Source organism: Conger conger, chromosome 1 (genome assembly GCF_963514075.1).
Source record: "Conger conger chromosome 1, fConCon1.1, whole genome shotgun sequence".
Taxonomy (NCBI): domain Eukaryota; kingdom Metazoa; phylum Chordata; class Actinopteri; order Anguilliformes; family Congridae; genus Conger; species Conger conger.
Window position 1 is genome coordinate 67,037,168 of NC_083760.1, and position 18,979 is coordinate 67,056,146.

General features: G+C 45.8%; 1 protein-coding gene across 4 annotated transcripts in view; it reads left to right on the forward strand.

The window, feature by feature from the left end:
• The window catches only part of jarid2a (jumonji and AT-rich interaction domain containing 2a), an 87,502-nt gene that overhangs the window by 57,102 nt on the left and 11,421 nt on the right, over positions 1-18,979 (forward strand). For 2 of the 4 annotated variants that reach the window (XM_061255230.1, XM_061255221.1), the window contains 4 exons: positions 952-1,118; positions 6,486-6,509; positions 8,582-8,776; positions 14,247-14,464. In XM_061255230.1, coding sequence (XP_061111214.1) covers positions 952-1,118; positions 6,486-6,509; positions 8,582-8,776; positions 14,247-14,464 — 604 coding nt within the window. The remainder of the gene's footprint in view (positions 1-951; positions 1,119-6,485; positions 6,510-8,581; positions 8,777-14,246; positions 14,465-18,979) is intronic. The other 2 variants (XM_061255238.1, XM_061255246.1) reach the window with 2 other exon arrangements.

Below are 18,979 nucleotides of genomic sequence, written 5' to 3' on the forward strand. Positions count from 1 at the left end.
CTTTGGCTGTGTTTAATAGAGAACTTCATTACACTTTATAGACTCAACGTGAATCAAAGGCTGGCAATGGTGGCATGCGCTGGACAGCAACTGGCTGTGGCAGCTTGGTTATACCAATAAAAACAAATGTTGCGCATTGTGTTTTTGACTCAGCAGTATGCAAATGTTTCCGTCTAGAATTATTTACCGCTACATGGAAAAGGAGGCCTGGAGGGTTCCCTTTTCATTTGCATCATGGTAAATTGAAGTAAATTTGATTTTAATGGAAGTAAATGCTGTTCTATTGAAGCTAAATCTTCAGCTATGGAGAGCATAAGAAATGGCTTAAAAAGATTGCTTCCAGAGGCCTACTTTGGTTCTGGAATTGAAATGGAAAACAGCTGGTAGAATATTCTAAAAAGCAAAGGTTCTATATTGATCTTATTTTCTCATCAAAATTAAATGTATGTACTTGAATATTGAGACTTCAATTAACCTACAAATATAGTTAAATATTTTTTCATTTGCTGAAGTCATTGGAAAGATCCCTTTTGCGTTTTCCTACATTGCACTGCTAATTTAAGCGGCTAACAATTATATAATATATAATTATATTAGCGATTATAAAAACTGGAGGATCATTAAAGCATTTCAGCTACATTAAAATAGGAATTTGAGTTCCTCTGTCAAGTGAAAGCTCTTAAAGAGGTAAAAATTAAATAATATTACAGGTGTAATGGGAAAGCAGCCTGAGTCCTTTACACTTTAAAAGCCAACTCTTGATCGACATCTTTAAAAGTTACGGCAGGACTTTACCCACAGGAAAACTAATCACAATGGGTTCATGTGCACTACCCCAGAGTCACAGTAAAACTCCTCTGAATGTTATTTCTCCAGCTTTGTTTTAAGAATGTACTTCATTCATCCCATCCAGACTCATTGACTGAGTTCCTCCCCTCTCTGCTCCCGTAGGCCAAGGCTGCAAGCGCAACGCAAGTTCGCCCAGTCCCAGCCCAACTCACCCAGCAGCACCCCGGTGAAGCTGTCTGAGGCACTGCCTGCCCCTGCGGCCCAGATAAACGACCTCTCCAAACGCAAGCCCAGGACCGAAGACTTCCTGACCTTCCTGTGTCTACGAGGTGGGTCTGCGCCTGTATCCCATATCCCCATCCCCAGCTCTTCCCCCACATCACATTCACCCTCCTAATAAAACACCATACAACAATGCACACACTCACTCAGCCTGTCTGAAGCCTTTACCGTAGTAATACCACAGAGAAGTGAAACCGTGGATCTGAAGTCTGAAATGGTGATTTGTGTTTCTCCTGTTGGTGTGTGATGTATTTCACACATTTTTGTTTTTACTCATTGCAGAATACAATTTTACAATGACCTGCATTCCAATGAATAAATGTGACAGGGAAACCATATCAGTTTCAATGGCTTACATTCAATAATATTAATATTCAGAGGCTTTAACTGCTCTTGTTCTCAGTTCATCCATTTTATAACCTGAAAAAGGTTTGTGGCTTCTATTGCAAGTTTGTGTTTGTTGGGTTATTCAAGCTGTGCTTTAGAAAGCACTCTGTTGAAACTTGTGCCCAAACGTTGGTTGTACTGGTCTAATTCTTCATGGGGACAGGTATTGCCCCTGCCACCTTTGTCACCTGTTGGAATTTTTCAAACTGATTTGTCAGGGGAGTCACTGGGGGCCATTTTCGTTTATTAAACAAGAGTAGTTTGTAGAACAGCACTGTATATGCTGTGTTCTGCTGATTGTGGCAAGGAATACTGGACCTTTGGGATAATAAAATTCAGTTATGGGTTTCACTGGGAGTCCACAGTTGCTCTTCCACGGGTGTGTGTTGTTGCAGTAATCTGATAAGCAAGACTGCATTTTATTTAATAAGGGGTGGGGCATGTGTTCTTATTTCTTTGTGCTACAGTCCTGAACAGTAAGTTTGGATTTCTCCCAAAGTCCAGCAGTAATGTATACATTAGCTGAAGACTGTTTCCACAGATCTCATAGCTTAAAACTTTGGGCTTGGATTAGTCAGAGTTGGCAAAGACCCATACATGTGGTTTATTTGTTGTGATTTCTCTCCTGTACGTTCTGTCAAGAAAAAAAGATTAAATAATTTGAATTCATGTATCAGCTTTAACTTAAGTTTTAACTTATGTTAACAGTTCAAAAATTACTTGAACATATCATCTTGCATGATGGTGATATTGATGAAAACAAAATGCATTCAAGCCTAACATTAAGGTTGGATAACAAAATCTGAGCCTTACACCTCTAAAATGGCTTCCATTAGTACTGGTTCAAGTTCAACATTGACACTGTGGACGAACATGTGGACTTAAGCCTATCAGTTACTTAAGCATGCATTCCTGCTGAAACCCTCCATGTCTCTTCCCACAGTGCTTTGGAAAAGGCATTTAAGTCCCCCCTAACATGCTGAAAACATTACAGCTTTGTAATTGTATCTTTAGAAAAAAAGAGGTGGCAAGCATTGTTGTTTGCAGCCTTTGTCTCCCAGGGCAGAGCATGATTACAGGGTAATCATGGTGTCGAATTGTCGCTGTCAGCCTCAATCTCATTTAGCCGAATGAAAAAAGAATTAAAACCGGCACTTTTTTTCTGCGTTGGTTGAAGGGGCGGCTGTGGCCCCTGTGTGTTTGTGCTTTATTTAATCATGACGGTGTTAAAGGGTTTGGAATGACCGTGCCTGCCGGTCCCCTGTGCTGTAACCCTGGCCTTATCCTGGCCTGTCTGTGCAGCCTTTGCACCCGGTCGCTGACTGCCTGCAGGCCTCTCTGTGCGCTTTCGCTCAATGCTCACATGATATAAGTGGATATGCACTCATGTTCTCCTACATTAACGAGACGCACTGGATAAGAGCGTCTGAATGCATGTGATGAATGTAATGTAATGGCGTGGGTTTGTCAGGGAAGTGTGTGGGTGGAGAGGGCACAGCGTAAGCTTGGCAGAGAGGTGAGAGGGCGGTAGTGCTAGCCCGGAGCCCTTGACAAGTTTTACTTTAAATTTCACCATCTGTCTCAAACTGTCTCCTGCCTTCATTCTGCACAACCGTCTCCAGTGGCGAGTGTATTGGTAAGGAAAGATACAAATCTCTCGTACAAGTGGGTGTGCGTAACTGTAACTTCCAGCAATACGATTCTGTAAATGTCTGGTCTGGTTGTTCTTTTCTTGGTACATGTAGTGATAAAAAGGCAGATGGTCTGGTCTGCTCTGCTCTGCTTCTGAAAATTGAAGCCCGTCTAAATCCGGTGAGGTTAAAGTTCTGCGTTCAGCCAGGGTTTTTCTCATCTCACAGGCACAGAAGCAACATTCCTCCAGCTTTTCTGTGTGAAAAAGCGCCTTAGCTTCTCTGCATAACTAAAATAGGGCTTATATTTTATAATGTCTGGTTCTCTATCAGTGTTAGACTTGTTATCTTGTGAATCTTCTCCCAGCTGAGATTACAACAGATATAAGTAAGGAGGCGATTTTTCTTTTTATCACTCATAATACAATTTAATCCCTCTGTGGAAGACTGTGTTCTCTGATGCAACTTATAGCAATGAGCATTGCCCTAAAAGCATTACTCCACCGCATTACATTGCTCTGTTAATACCACATGAGCTTGCTTTAATCCTGTTTTTAATATCACTGGTTTCCCGGGTGATCACGTCTTCAGGGTACTAGACGAGTGTGGGCACCCCAGACTGTGGAGTTTTAACTTGGGCCCTGCCGTGGCCAGCTCATTACAACCTGCTGCTGCAGACGCACCATGCACACTGATCTCCGATCAGTCACAACAGACAGGGCAATGTGGGAATTTCACCTGGGCAACCCAGAGAGTCTTTCCCTCGGATTAGACTGAAGATATTATTGAGTCCCACAGCTGAGTCCCGAAAACGAACCCCGATTCAATTCTGACTTGATTTGCTTGCAATGGGTCTGCTAGTGATTATAAAGGAGCTTATTGAAGGAGCAACACCAAACCTAAAAACAATGCGTGTGCAGTAATGAATTTGTACGACGACATATGAGCACGACTGAACAAATTGGCTGTTGAATTGTGGTATTTATATTAAAGCACCACGGCCCTCAAGGCACCCAAGGCTTTATACTCTTATGAAGGCAGAGCAGTGTCATTTCAAGAGTTTTAAAAGTACACTGCATTATTTATCTTAACACATTGGCAATGCTGAGGAGAATGCTGTCCAGCGGCTTCCGTGATACTAATGGCAATCCGATCCTGTGTTTGTTCCGAATACAACCATGAAATATGGTTACAGAAATATGAAAAAGCTGGGCCTGATTGATCAGAAATAATTTTCTTCTGCTTTGTTACAGCTGAGAGAGAGATTATAGAGTAGGCAGTTCCTAGTCAGTCATTTGGCAGTGTTTCGAGCTGCTCTCTCTAATTTGCACTTTTCCTCGCTGAGTGGCTTTACCCTTTCAAACTGCTCAGGAAGGTGAGAACACCTACTTTCAAGAGCTGTGAAACTGGGTCATTACTTTCTTTCGGGTTTCTGAGATTTATTTTACTGGTTGAAAAAGTACATCTTCTGTTTCTCTCTTCAGACTATCACTGTGTTGAGCAGTCTCGGGTCTCTGTCTAATCTCTTTGGCTAGGATTTAATATTCAGCTCACAGTTTTATGAGGAACAAGTGTTGAAGTCAATCACTAGCTCCTTAATAGCATTGTTCGTCTCCATCTTGCTTTAACAACGTCAAAAATAAAACCCCTCATAATCACCTCTTGCAATATTGCAATATTTATCTACCATTATTTTTGCTTGGCATATGCTTGTATTCAGGGTCCCCTTACAAACAGACTAACTACGCTGCACTGCTGGCCTCACTACCCCTTACAGTGGGGTTGTGAATATTCAGCATGCCGTGCCGCTCTGGTCTCGTCTATCTGGTGCGGCATCTATAAAACAAGATGGCCGACTCAAATGAACTTCACTCCACCCCGACGGGAAGCAGGCTGATTAAGTGTCCCACTGACTTCTCCACTGAACATTTCCGGCTGTTAGGGAAATTATTTCCCCCTACCCAACCACATGATTTGCAGTCACTTGAAAGGGATGATTGAGTCTCCCTCCAGTGCACGGATAGGTGTGCTTCTGAGGATCGACCTCCTTATGACCGTTTGGGGAGCGGTGTCTACAGAGCACCCAACCGCTGCGCTGTGTTTGGGTTCCCTGACATAAGGAGGGATGGCTCTGTGGTAGAAGAGTCCTGAGCAGGCCTACCCTTAGCCACCCCCCCCCCCCCTTCATGTGCCCAGCCCAGGATCTGCCAACAATTTTCCCTTGACCCTTTTCTGTCCGATGGCCCCCTTCAAACAGTGCATTGATTATAGTCGTTTTCTCAATTAACTGGGTCATTTAAAGTAAAGCCCTCTTTCTGACCTTTTTTTTTTTCTTTTTTTTTTTTTTTTCATTCTGTAATTCACTACTGGCCATATGTCTATTGGATCTCTAGTTGGTTGGTACCATAGAAAAAAATGCCAGTGATCTTTGCTGTTGAACATTATTCTTTGAGATCAGGATTTGTACTCACAATAACACACTGCATCATGTATGTATACACTAGCATTTTATTAGGTATTTATTAGACATTTCTTCTGCTGCAGCCTATCCACTTAGAGGTTTGACACGTTGTGTGATCAGACATGCTCTTCTGCATACCACTGTTGTAATGTGTGGTTATTTGTGTTACTGTCACCTTCCTGTCAGCTTTCGCCAGACTGGCCCTTCTCCTCTGACCTCATTATCAACATGTTTCTGTTTTGTTTTTCACACCATTCTCTGCAAACTAGAGACTGTTGTGTGTGAAAATCACAGGAGATCACTGATTTGAGACACCCTGTCTGGCACCAATAATCATTCCACGGTCAAAGTAACTTGGATCACATTCCTGCCCCATTCTGACATTTGGTCTTTATGTGGCTTGTATACCTCTGTGTGTCATGCTTATGTCTACTTTGTCAAAGTTAGAGGTTCAAGTTGGTGTTGAGAAACATTTTGTTGCACCAATATCTACTTGTACACGTGTGCCGTACAGTCACTTTTTATTAGACACTAACACTTCTTGTGTTAACATCTTGGTTTCGCATGCATCTACTTGATGTCTCACAGTTGCATCAAGTGTGAACTAGCAGCCTTGTTAACATGCAGGAAGTGGGTATACGCACACTAATGCTCTCCTAATCTCACACTTTTACACAAACACATGTGCACATGTACACATGCTGTGCATAAAGATGACTAAAGTGAAGATATTTTTCACTTGACATTTTACTTAATGACTGGACTTAAAAGCTGTAATCACTGACTCCTCTTCCTCTACTTTGGGGAAAGTGACTGAATGACTACACATCCATCATCATCCCCTTTCTGTGCTTCTACAGTTCTGCTTCAACATTGTTTCCTTCCTTGTGCTTTCTGTGAAACTAATTCTGTCTCTCCTGTGCATTTAATTTCAGGCTACTCTTCCTGGCATGACGGAGGTTTGTTCAACTTTAACACTTTTGTGCTTAGATTGTGCAGTAGATGTATGGCTTATATGTCTGTATTTATATGAAACCAAAAAATAATAATAATATAAGTGCTGTGTAATGCATTCATGTAGTGAAACTGGAAATATATAGAGAAAAGATTATGACAATTGTTATTGCAATCTTTAACTTTGTTGTTCGCTTTTTTGTAAGGGTTGTGCTGTCGAACCGTAGACCTGGCATGCCAGAATAAGAGGCCGGCTGGTTTTGGTTGCGCTGTGCATTAAAATGTCCGCCGACCAGGCTGTGCATTAAAATGGCCTCAGACCAGATCAGTGGTCTTGTTGGCTCAGCCCTGACTCCAGCAGGCAGTGTGCTCGTTTCCCAGTCTCACCCAAGCTAAAGCGTCAGAGTGTGTACTGCCACTCTGATTGGTGCGCAGCTGTAAATAAGTAGGTTGTGGGTAATGGCCTGCAGTAGACTGACACCCTGTCCAATGTGTGTGCACATGCTCTGTAGCCCTACACTGGTCTCATTCTCCCAGTCAGACCAATGATTAGTCCCCGCATTGTTTGAGTCCTGGATCTGGGGCTCTGTGCTGAGCGCTGTGGTGTGGTCTGACTGCTTCACCTCTCACCTCTGCTTCACGGGGTAGGGCCACACAGGTGTGGTTTGCAGTGAGCCGCCTCCCCTTCACTCTGGAACACGTTGGGATCCCTGGCTGAGAGGCTCTGTGTAAATGCGATGAATCATTCTCAGAGCTGCATTATTAACACTGTTATTCCAGCTGCTTCGCTGCAGAGGAACCGCTGCACACCCCGACCCTGCCGCTCTCTCTGCTGTTACACGCAGCCTCCATTACAGCGGGGCGAGGTCAGGAGTGGAGCCAGCTCTTCCCCAGGACCCCAGGCCTCGAGCGGAGGCTTTAATCCTGCTGTCTGTCTGCGGCCCCTGGCCCTGGTACCTGGGGATTAACCCCGTGGCCCTGCGCACCCTTAAGGGGCGGCCTGCGCTACATAACCCCCAACAGATGAGTGGCGCTCCTGGCCTCCAGCGACCAGCCTCAAACAGGCCTCCTTTGTGAGCGCTGGGGGAGGGAGAGAGGGAGGGAGGGAGGGAGGGAGGGAGGGAGGGAGAGAGGGAACGTTTTCTCTTTTCTCTCACCCCGCAGTCGGCCAGCCTGCTGGTGCAGTCCCATGCTGGTGGAGCCCGTATAAATAATGCAGCTGCCGCCCACGTGAATTCCCTGCTAAAAAAGATCTGCTCAGTCTTCTCTGCTGATGTAGTAGCAGGATTATCTGTGTAAGGGGACGGTGTGTGTAGATTAACTCAGCTCTGTGCAGACAAGCCAGCGGTCAGTGTGCGGTTTAACGCTCTTCTGCGGACAGTGGAACGTAGCGTGGTTTAACCGTCTGCCGCGCAGTGTTCAGGACTGTATTCGCGCTCTCCGCAAGCCCCTGCCAGTGCATGTCATCAGCATCCACCGGGAAACGAACGCGGGATTATTTGGTTGACTAATGAGTCCGCGTTTCTGTGCATTTGCCCGTGAATGTAACGTGGGCATGCTTAATTTATGAGCTTTCCTACATGCCGGCAGAAAATCGCCAAACGTGTTGCCCACATGAAATCTCTACGGGCTTCATTCCTGTATATAATATAAACAGAGGTATTTTTATACACAATTTACTACTCTGCATTCTTTTGGGATGAGCTTTATTTTAAAGAAATAAAATAATGAGTGAGTATTTCATTATGCAAAGCCCAAGAAGACGAGCCAATTGTGTGAGCAGTATGTAAAGAAGTGATCTGCAGTTTTACAATGAGTTCCCTTCACAGACAAAAATGATCCAGGTTAAGTTTGATGACTTTTGGGTGGATTTTTGGCATCTTGTGCAGCCAGTAAATGCACTGAACTTTTAGTGAGGGAGAGTACCCTTACTTGAGCTCTTGTGTTCCCTCAGGTTTTAAGCACTGTGGACTCTCTCCTCTCTCTTCTCTCTTTCCTGTTTTTCCTTAATCTCACTGTTCCTTTCTCTCCATCTCACCCTGCCATTCCCACCGCCACCCCCCCCCCCCCCCCCCAGACTCTGCGGCCCTGCCTAGCAACATGGCGTACTTCGGGAGCTTGCAGGAAGAGGATGACCTGGATGAAGATGATGATGATGAGGAGGAGGAGGAGTGTGAGGACGAGAAGCCAGCCACCAGCGTGGCGTCCACGTCCTGCCAGTCCACGCCCCGGAAGGGCAAACCAGCAGTGAAGCACATCATCAATGGTCACGGTAGAGTCACACACACACACACACACACACACACAAACACACACACACACACAAACACACACACACACACACACACACATGCATACACGCATTCCTGTTTGATCAGTTGAATTGTTAGGTGTGCATTAATGGCATCTTCATAATCCATAATATGGCATATTTATAAGAAAGATAAAGTTTACCATGAAGTATAAAGTATCACAATGCTCAGTATGTGGTAGCAATGTGCAGAAAGTTTAATTTGATGCATGGTCACCACATGCTGTAGGTGTTAAAAATATTTACTAATCACTGTTCATGAAACGATGTGTGAAGCGTGTAGTCATAAATGGTGAATACTTTGTGCCGTTATTTTGAGTGATGCTGGCCTACTTAAACAAGCTGTGGCTGCAGTTCACAGGCTGAATAGAGCTATCTGGAGGTTTACACAAAGTGGAGATGGGACTATGCTACCATTGCTGGCTATAGCAAACAAGGGAAATCAATAGTATTAAACTGGAGTCCAGTTTCATTTTCTTTTTGAGATCAGTGTGGTATCATGTGCTGCTGTTCTGGTGAGCCAGCTTTGGGTCCAGCTCTTTCTAGCCTGGATCCAGCTGGACAGAGCTGGTCTGCTCTATATTTATCCCTGTCACAGAGAAGGTGGGTACCATGCCTTATGGACATGGAGAAGGCACACCTACCTCCAGTTGGTCTGATCTATCTGATCATGTTTTTCAGATCTATCTATTCATGTTTTTCACCATTTTTGCTGCTCATTGAAACAAACTATTCAGCGATTTTTGCTGTGTGTCTGGTGTTCACTGTGAAGAGAAAATGTTTCAGAGAAGCCGTACGTGATGATTTGAGCCCACAATTCATGTCCTGATCCAAGGCTGAGACTCATAGTCCCCATGGTGAGCTGATCTCATAGCGCTACATAATTCAGTACAGTCTCACATCAGCCCACTTCCCACAGACGTGGTTTTCCAACCTTTTCATTACTAATCCATACTACTAATAAAAAAACAAGACTAAAACAAACTTGGCTGGCTAGGTAGGCAATCTTAACGATTGCCAGGCCTTGAGAGCCTATAGGGAATCAATACTACCGAACTGGCCTGTACCATCGGCTGAGAAGTGGATGGTCTAGAAATAAATTGGGTTTGTGTTTTGGTTGGATATGGAATTGGATATGGATTTGGATTGGTTTTCTGAATTGGATTATTTATAGTTGATTTAATAAAAAAACAGCTTGTACAGTATGAGCTACGAAAAACAGATGTTTAAAGACTGTTTAATGAAATGGTCAACAAGACTGAAAGATGTTTATATGTAATGACTTTTTCCAGCACATGTTTTATATCAACCATTGAAACATTATTACATTCCTTTGAATTTTTGGAACATTTATAGTTTACTGGGATTTAGTATTTATAAGCAAAATGCACAGGCCATTTTATTTACCTGTATCTTCACATTTAGCTGTAAACAATTACATTTGCTCTAGATTTTCCATTTTCCTATTGTATACGTCCATAAATAGAGAACATTATCTTGTCCAGAGTCTCACGGCAGAGAAAAAAGGCAGTAGTCTCACAGGAGCGCAAAATGGCAATATTCATCTGGCCAGTTCTGAATACGTGGTGTTATAACCCCACTGTTCTCTGGTCAGTCCTAGTGAATATATGGAGTTACGACCCCACTGTTCTCTGGTCAGTCCTAGTGAATATATGGAGTTACGACCCCACTATTCTCTGGTCAGTCCTAGTGAATATATGGAGTTACGACCCCACTGTTCTCTGGTCAGTCCTAGTGAATATATGGAGTTACGACCCCACTGTTCTCTGGTCAGTCCTAGTGAATATATGGAGTTACGCCCCCATCCTTCTCCACAGTAAGCAGCTCATGGTCCAGGTCCTTAACGGCACTCTTTCCACCCACACAAACCCTACTGTTCAGTTCCATGGAAGCAAATTGTACACGCAGTACAGTACATGCCTACGGTGAGGTCAAAGGTTTTCACAGCTATGTCAATTGAATACGAATATGTAGTACAGCCATATAGATGCAAGTCATAATATTGACAAAGCCTGGCACAGCATCTATGAGTGTACATTATTTTGTTCAAATTATTTGATGTGCTGACAACCACTTATATGATTTGCATACAGGAGCTCACAGCACGCTCTGCCCATTTCACAGGTTGGGTATCTCTTAATGTAGTTCAGCTTAAAGTGCTTACGCAAGGGTCAAACCACAACTCCATCTAAGATAAGTACCTAATGTATAACCTTCTGGTTACAAGCCTACTGCACTGAATTTTATCCCACATGACTTATAGTTAGTTAGTGGCACATTTAATTATCTCTTGTGGTTCCTCGACTTTCCCTTGGTATTTTTTCTCACAACTCGAGGTTTGTGGTTCGTGCTCTGAGCCTGTGGGTTTCCGTACAGCCAACCTGATGGAAAAGTTGTGTTTAACCGCTGTTCACACATGCTCACACCCTGTTTAGCTTGCATTCCCTGAGCGTCATGGGATTTGCAGGAATAAATGAGGGATGTATATTGAAAGCAGGTGCTAATTCAATGTATATTGAAAGCCGGTGCAAATTAACTTTGGTATGTTTCCTGACTGAATTAAGCAGGTTGCATCCCAGCATGCTCAAGGTTGCTTTTAAAAATGTCGGGCAGGCCCATTATCTTGCCAACCATATCTAGAAGGGATCTCAATGACTTTGCTAGTGGGGTGGTTTTTTCAGCACATTTGGCAGGACCTTCATGCCCAACTTTCTGATATTTCTCAAGGAACTACACCTGTAGATTAAGTCTAAACTAGGAGTGACTGAAAGTGTATACTCATTGGTTGCAATGTAGGCAAAAACGGATCAAATTAGGGCTTGAGTTGTCAGTTTCAACAGTCCGTCAGGAACTTCACAGCGAGATACTATGGTTGGTGTTTCCTTCACTTTGGCAGTAGCTGTTGCTCTGAGTATTTCTGACTGCGTTTTTCTGTTTAAGGAAGTAAACTTGTAACCAGAAGTGCTCATGCTGGGGTGTGGGCTGTATCCCAGAGCCATGCACTTAAGTTGAAGATCCTGGCTGTCAAGCAAACAGATGATGATGATGATAACAACTGGAGTAAACAACTAGAGTATTCCCCTCGCTCCCAGAGAGAGCGGAGGAGAGCGAGAACTTGTACTAGCATTCCTGCCAGCGAAGGCGCACACACATACTCTTGGGTTTGGCCCAATTTTAAAATGCCACCCACCACCCACATAGAAACCACAGGTCGTTGTGGGCATGTACTGCCTGTACAGCTGCAGTTGGGCCCTGTCTGTAAGCCACAGTCATTTGTGTCAGAACCTGGGTGGCCAAAATGATCAGTCCCCTCCAATATTTGTACTGAATAGAATGTGAATTCATGCGGTTTGTTACCGTAAATTATGGTAACATATACAAGTTCATACCGTGACTATAATGTACAACACCTTGTCATGAAGCATAATAACATATACAGTAACATACCACAGTGACCTACAACAAATCCCAATGACGCATTGCAGAAAAACGGCGAGCACGCAACAATGAAATGGATATGTTCAGTTACTGCACATAGATACACTGTACTGTACACACACACACACTCACACAAACACACAGACACAGACACACACGTACACACACACGTATGCACACACACAGACACACACACATACACGTACGTACGCACACACACACACACACACACACACACACACACACACACACACACACGCACACACGTACACATTTACACAGTTTTAGTTCGGATGAGTTCACCATAATAATAATAATAATAATGTCTAAAAAATGTAGTTGTAGTATGTACAGCCATCTTGAAACCAGTCTCACTGTGAGTCTGACTAGGGCAGCGCCTCAAACTTCACAGGTTCTAAAGTTCAGCACAGATCCTGTGGTTGAGGTGAGATTAATGACCACGTCTCTGGTGCAGCTGCTGACAAAGATATTTTTACTGGCTTTGTTTTTCATTAATAATGATCAGGCAGATAAGGGATGCAAAGTGATGAGCAGCCAATCAACCGCTGAACAGATGATCAATTGAGCAGGCTGAGAATTTGGTCATGACATCAGGGATAACACCCATCTACTCTTCAGAATGAATTTCACTGTCTTTAAAGAGCTTGGTGGCTCAGGACTGCAGGTTAATCTCTCATCTCTCGGCAGGCTGCTGCTGCTGCAGCAGTATTCCCATCAGGGCACTAAATGGGAGCGAGAGTGCTGCTTCTCCTAGTACAGTACTTCATAGGTCTGTCATATTGAACACCTGAATTTGAGAGGGCCATACTTACTCAGCTGGGATAATTGCCATTTGTTTTTATTTGAACTCATGATTATGCAGCACGCACTAGGAAACTGTCATTTCCCCATCTGGGTCAGATCAACAGTGGCGCGCAATTGATACGCAAATCTCCCTCGCTGTCGGCTGTGAAATATTTCCCGTTTCTCAAGTTTTGCTCGTTCTTATTCACAACTTACTATATGTTAGAGAGAGAGGCTGTGGGCTTTGAGAGAGACAGAGAGACAGGCTGGACTTTGAGAGAGACAGACTGGGCTTTGAGAGAGAGGCTGTGGGCTTTGAGAGAGAGGCTGTGGGCTTTGAGAGAGAGAGGCTGTGGGCTTTGAGAGAGAGAGGCTGTGGGCTTTGAGAGAGAGAGGCTGTGGGCTTTGAGAGAGAGAGGCTGTGGGCTTTGACAGAGCAGTTGAACAACATTTTTGGTAAAGCCTGAAAGGGCAGACTTCTCTGAGTATTGGTCCGTGTCAAACAAAACATGTTCATGTGCCCTGCTGGCTGGAAACCAGACTGGACATGTGATCTGCTGGTCCTTGGCGTGGAGACTGAATATTGCTTTCATTAAGAAAGGGCCTAGAGAGCACTTTGGAAATCTGAAATATGTCGCCTTCAAAAAATGTTGTACAGTTTTTATTGGGTTCCTGCTAACTTTTAAGAAGACAGGCTGGGTAAGAAGCTTATGCTGTGCAACTGTTTTTCCAGCATTAATGGAGGCGGTGATTTATAGAGGAAAACTTGGTGCCTGCTGAATTGAATGAGAACATTATAAAAATGACATGCCATGTACAAATCCTTAACTATCCTAATATGTGTGCTAATCAGGATCGAATAGCAGAGATTTAATTTATTTTCTCAAATTGTTTCTCACTTACTTGTTATCTCAACCAGAAATTTAACAAGCTCACTGAATTTAGCTTATGTTCATTATGCTTATTGTTATGATTTTATGCATTGGCCACCCAACATTAATTTCAGGGACCAAATGCATAATGCAGAGTTGGTAGCATAAACAGTACTATTTCTTTATTTTGAAAGTTCAGGTCCGTATCTGCACTTTTCTAGGGTTATTATAGCTTGCAGCTGGTTTAGCTGGCTGCTGATATCTGTGTGTGCTCTTCCCCCTCTCCCCCTCTGCAGTGTGTAACGGCCACACAAAGACCACGGCGGACAGGGACTCCTCTCTGAGACACAAAGGGAGGGAGGCCACGCTCGGGAGAGAGAGGAGCGAGCGGGCGGAGGGGCGGCGGGACCAGACCTCCTCCTCCGCCAGGGCCCACCCCTCAGGGGCCCTCGCCAGGGGCCACAGGGCTAACAGCCTCCGCCGGAACAGGTCTGCCCAGGACCTCCGCAAGCAGGTACCCGGACACAACCGAACACAGCCTGCGTCAGTTACACAGTGCAGCCCTCACACAGCCCGACACAGTGTCAGTTACACAGTGCAGCCCTCACACAGCCTGACACAGCGTCAGTTACACAGTGCAGCCCTCACACAGCCTGACACAGTGTCAGTTACACAGTGCAGCCCTCACACAGCCTGACACAGTGTCAGTTACACAGTGCAGCCCTCACACAGCCTGACACAGTGTCAGTTACACAGTGCAGCCCTCACACAGCCTGACACAGCGTCAGTTACACAGTGCAGCCCTCACACAGCCTGACAGTGTCAGTTACACAGTGCAGCCCTCACACACAGCCTGACACAGTGTCAGTTACACAGTGCAGCCCTCACACACAGCCTGACGTTGTCAGTTACACAGTGCAGCCCTCACGCACAGCCTGACAGTGTCAGTTACACAGTGCAGCCCTCACACACAGCCTGACACAGTGTCAGTTACACAGTGCAGCCCTCACACAGCCTGACACAGTGTCAGTTACACAGTGCAGCCCTCACACAGCCTGACACAGTGTCAGTTACACAGTGCAGCCCTCACACAGCCTGACACAGTGTCAGTTACACAGTGCAGCCCTCACACAGCCTGACACAGCGTCAGTTACACAGTGCAGCCCTCACACAGCCTGACAGTGTCAGTTACACAGTGCAGCCCTCACACACAGCCTGACACAGTGTCAGTTACACAGTGCAGCCCTCACACACAGCCTGACGTTGTCAGTTACACAGTGCAGCCCTCACGCACAGCCTGACAGTGTCAGTTACACAGTGCAGCCCTCACACACAGCCTGACACAGTGTCAGTTACACAGTGCAGCCCTCACACACAGCCTGACACAGTGTCAGTTACACAGTGCAGCCCTCACACACAGCCTGACACAGTGTCAGTTACACAGTGCAGCCCTCACACAGCCTGACACAGTGTCAGTTACACAGTGCAGCCCTCACACACAGCCTGACACAGTGTCAGTTACACAGTGCAGCCCTCACACACAGCCTGACGTTGTCAGTTACACAGTGCAGCCCTCACGCACAGCCTGACAGTGTCAGTTACACAGTGCAGCCCTCACACACAGCCTGACACAGTGTCAGTTACACAGTGCAGCCCTCACACACAGCCTGACACAGTGTCAGTTACACAGTGCAGCCCTCACACACAGCCTGACACAGTGTCAGTTACACAGTGCAGCCCTCACACACAGCCTGACACAGTGTCAGTTACACAGTGCAGCCCTCACGCACAGCCTGACACAGCCTGTGTCAGTTACACAGTGCAGCCCTCACACACAGCCTGTGTCAGTTACACAGTGCAGCCCACACAGGCATTTCTCAGGGTGGTCGTATGCTTGAATGAAGAAAGGCCTGCAGTCCCCACATCAATATAGCCCAAATTCTGAGAGAAGGATAGGAGAGCACATTGCATGTATTAGAGAGCTCACATTTCCCCTCATACCCAGGTAAAGTGCTTCACACAAATGCTGAGGTCATGCAGTGATCTCCGATATTATATTGCATTAAATTCGTGAAGATTTGCATTTATACATTTTTAAAAGTATTGCCAACTGCTACAACTGGGTATTTAGTCAGCCCAGATACTGGCAGAATCATAAATGTTAATCACATTGCTTCCCAGCATCACTGCAGAGAAGGACAGCTCACTTAGGAGTCAGCAGACGGTTATATGAATGATGTGCACTTTGACGTAGTTTTGCGTCCGGTTGCAGTTACAAATACCGAGAAGCTGTGCAGCGAGTTTTCAGCTGTGACTCATTGTGGAGTACCTGGGTGGTTTGTTTGGTGAATGCGTCGAGTGCAGCTCTCAAGCTGAACAGTCAGCCCTGTTTGCGTCAGCGCATATTTCCCACTCTCGAAAGTGACTGAAACGATGTGAGTCAAAGCTGCTTCTCTTGCTGTGTCTGTTATAGGTCTAGTCTAATGACCGCAGTACTGAACACGACAGCCTGCACACAACACCGCAGGCCGTACACTATACACTATATTCTGTGCATGTATGTATCTGTGCCCATGCCTTCTGGGATTAAAATGAACACTGCTGCATTCAGTGGTACCCTATACCCCAATCACATGCGTTCTTTCAGTGTGATAATTTCTTCCATACTTCTGCATTAGTTAGTAATGCATTGTGCCAAGAAAACTTGGGTTGCACTTACTTGGGTTCAGAGCCTTGTTTGCTCCCTAATGGCTGTACTGCCCACAAATACCCCTTGAAACTACCCCACAGTAAGCTGTGGATCAGCGGGCAGTGCTGTTGGAGGTTGCGGTCTCAAAACACAAATCTCAGTGGGCGAGAGGAGAGAGAATTTCATTGAAGTTTGGGTGCTTTGTTCCGTCTTTGCTTGTGAGATTACTGCAAGCTGTTCTGTGCACTTTGCAACAGGTCTCTAGTTGCTTTGAGAGATTAAAAATGTCCAACTTTTAATGTTTCTGTACAGCAGGCCTCTTTGTAAACTGCGGCCTCTGTATGGCCTGGCCCTATCTCAGTAGCTTTAAAATGCCATGCTTAAATTAGCTGATTTGCTCATCTTAAAATGCTTCCCTATATTTTTTACCTTCAGTACTGTGGGCACATGTAATGGTTGTCATTTATATAGCGCCTTTATCCAAAGTGCTTCTCATTCACCCATTCATACACACACTCACGGCGATTGGTGCCATGCAAGGCACCAACCAGCTCGTCAGGAGCATTTAGGGGTTAGGTGTCTTGCTCAGGGACACTTCGACACAGCCCGGGGCGGGGGACCGAACCGGCAACCCTCCGACTGCCAGACGACTGCTCTTACTGCCTGAGCCGTGTCGCCCCGTGTGTGGTCTTTGCTCAAAGGCATAGTTTTCATATTGTGTTATCAGATGCGTTTAAATCTGAAACGGTGCATAGACGATTTCCAGCTTTAGTTGCCCTTCAGACTTTTTTCCATCCTTTTCAAGGAGAAACAGGAAGAGCCCTGAGCCCCCGTGCTGGAAGTAATAAACAGTGTAACAGGCATTGATGTAATGCTAATTAGAGCAAACGGCAGTGTCACTGCGAGCGGGCCTCTGTGGACCGTCCGTGTGCGTGGCTCCACAGACCGGCAGTGAAGCGGTTACTCTCTCCCTTCCTCTCCCGGATCTTCCTGTGGGCTGCGCAGATGCAGATGTTTTGTTTTAATCTTTCTGCCCTCCTGCAGCTGAGCTATAGCAACACATGATGTCATCTCAGCTGATCCCGCTCCCTCCCCCTGGCGCTGACGTGCGCCCGAATCAACTTCAGGGCCCTCCCCTTTTTTTCTTTCATGTCTTTTTTTTTTTTTTTTTTTTACAGTGTTGACTGGAGCACTGACCTAATCACAGCCCTCTGTAATGTGCCTCCAGCCAGCTCTGACCCCATCTGTGTGTGTGTCTGTGTGTCTGTGTGTCTGTGTGTCTGTGTGTCTGTGTGTCTGTGTGTCTGTGTGTCTGTCTGCCTGTGTGCATGCGTGCGTGTGAGTGTGTGTGCATATGTCTGTCTGTCTGTCTGTCTGTCTGTCTGCGTGTGTGCGTGTCTGTCTGTCTGTGTCCGTGCGTGCATGCTTGTGTGTGTGTGTGTGTGTGTGTGTGTGTCTGTTTCTTTGTCTGTGTGCGTGCGTACGTGAGTGTGCATGTGTGCACGTATGCATCTGCATCTGCATATGCATGTCTGTGTGTGCGTCTGTTTCTGTGTACATGCGTGCGTGTGAGTGTGGGTGAGAGGCTGTGCGTGTGTATCTGCGCATGTATGCGTCTGTCTGTCTGTCTGTGTACGTGTACGTGTACGTGTGTACGTGTACGTGTGTATGTGTACGTGTGTGTACGTGTGTGTACGTGTGTGTGTGTGTGTGTGTGTGTGTGTGTGTGTGTGTGTGTGTGTGTGTGTGTTCGTGTACAGTTGAGCTTGTGTGTGCATGGGTACGTGTGTGTGTGTGTTCGTGTACAGTTGAGCTTGTGTCTGTATGTGTACGTGTGTGTGTGTTCGTGTACAGTTAAGCTTGTGTGTGCATGGGTACGCGCTTCATTGGGTACGTACTAGTGACAAGCGCCACAGCTGGGAGCGTTTCTCCACCCACCCCCACACGCCTCGACTGAACAATCGCGTTACGAGGCCAGGCTCACGTGCGCCAGCCGTCTCGGGAGGCGCTGCGCCCTCCAGTGGTCACACCTGGTACTGTGTGTTACATGCAGCAATGTGTGGAGTGGATTGAAATGCTGGGGTAACATAGAAGGAGTGGCTGTATGTAAGAAAGTGAAGAGATTAGAGAGGAGCTGTAAGATGGCGCTGGTGGGAACAGAGGGACGGGGGAGAGGACACTGAAACGCCCTTTGTTCCGCGCCGGCGTGGCCGCGCTGGGCCCTGCCCCTCACTCCTGAACATATGTTCCCCAGGCTGCCGGCCTCACCCCTGCAGCGCCCCCCGTGGCCACCGCAACTCCCTGCCTCAGCAGAGACCCCGAACAGCATTTCTGTCTGTA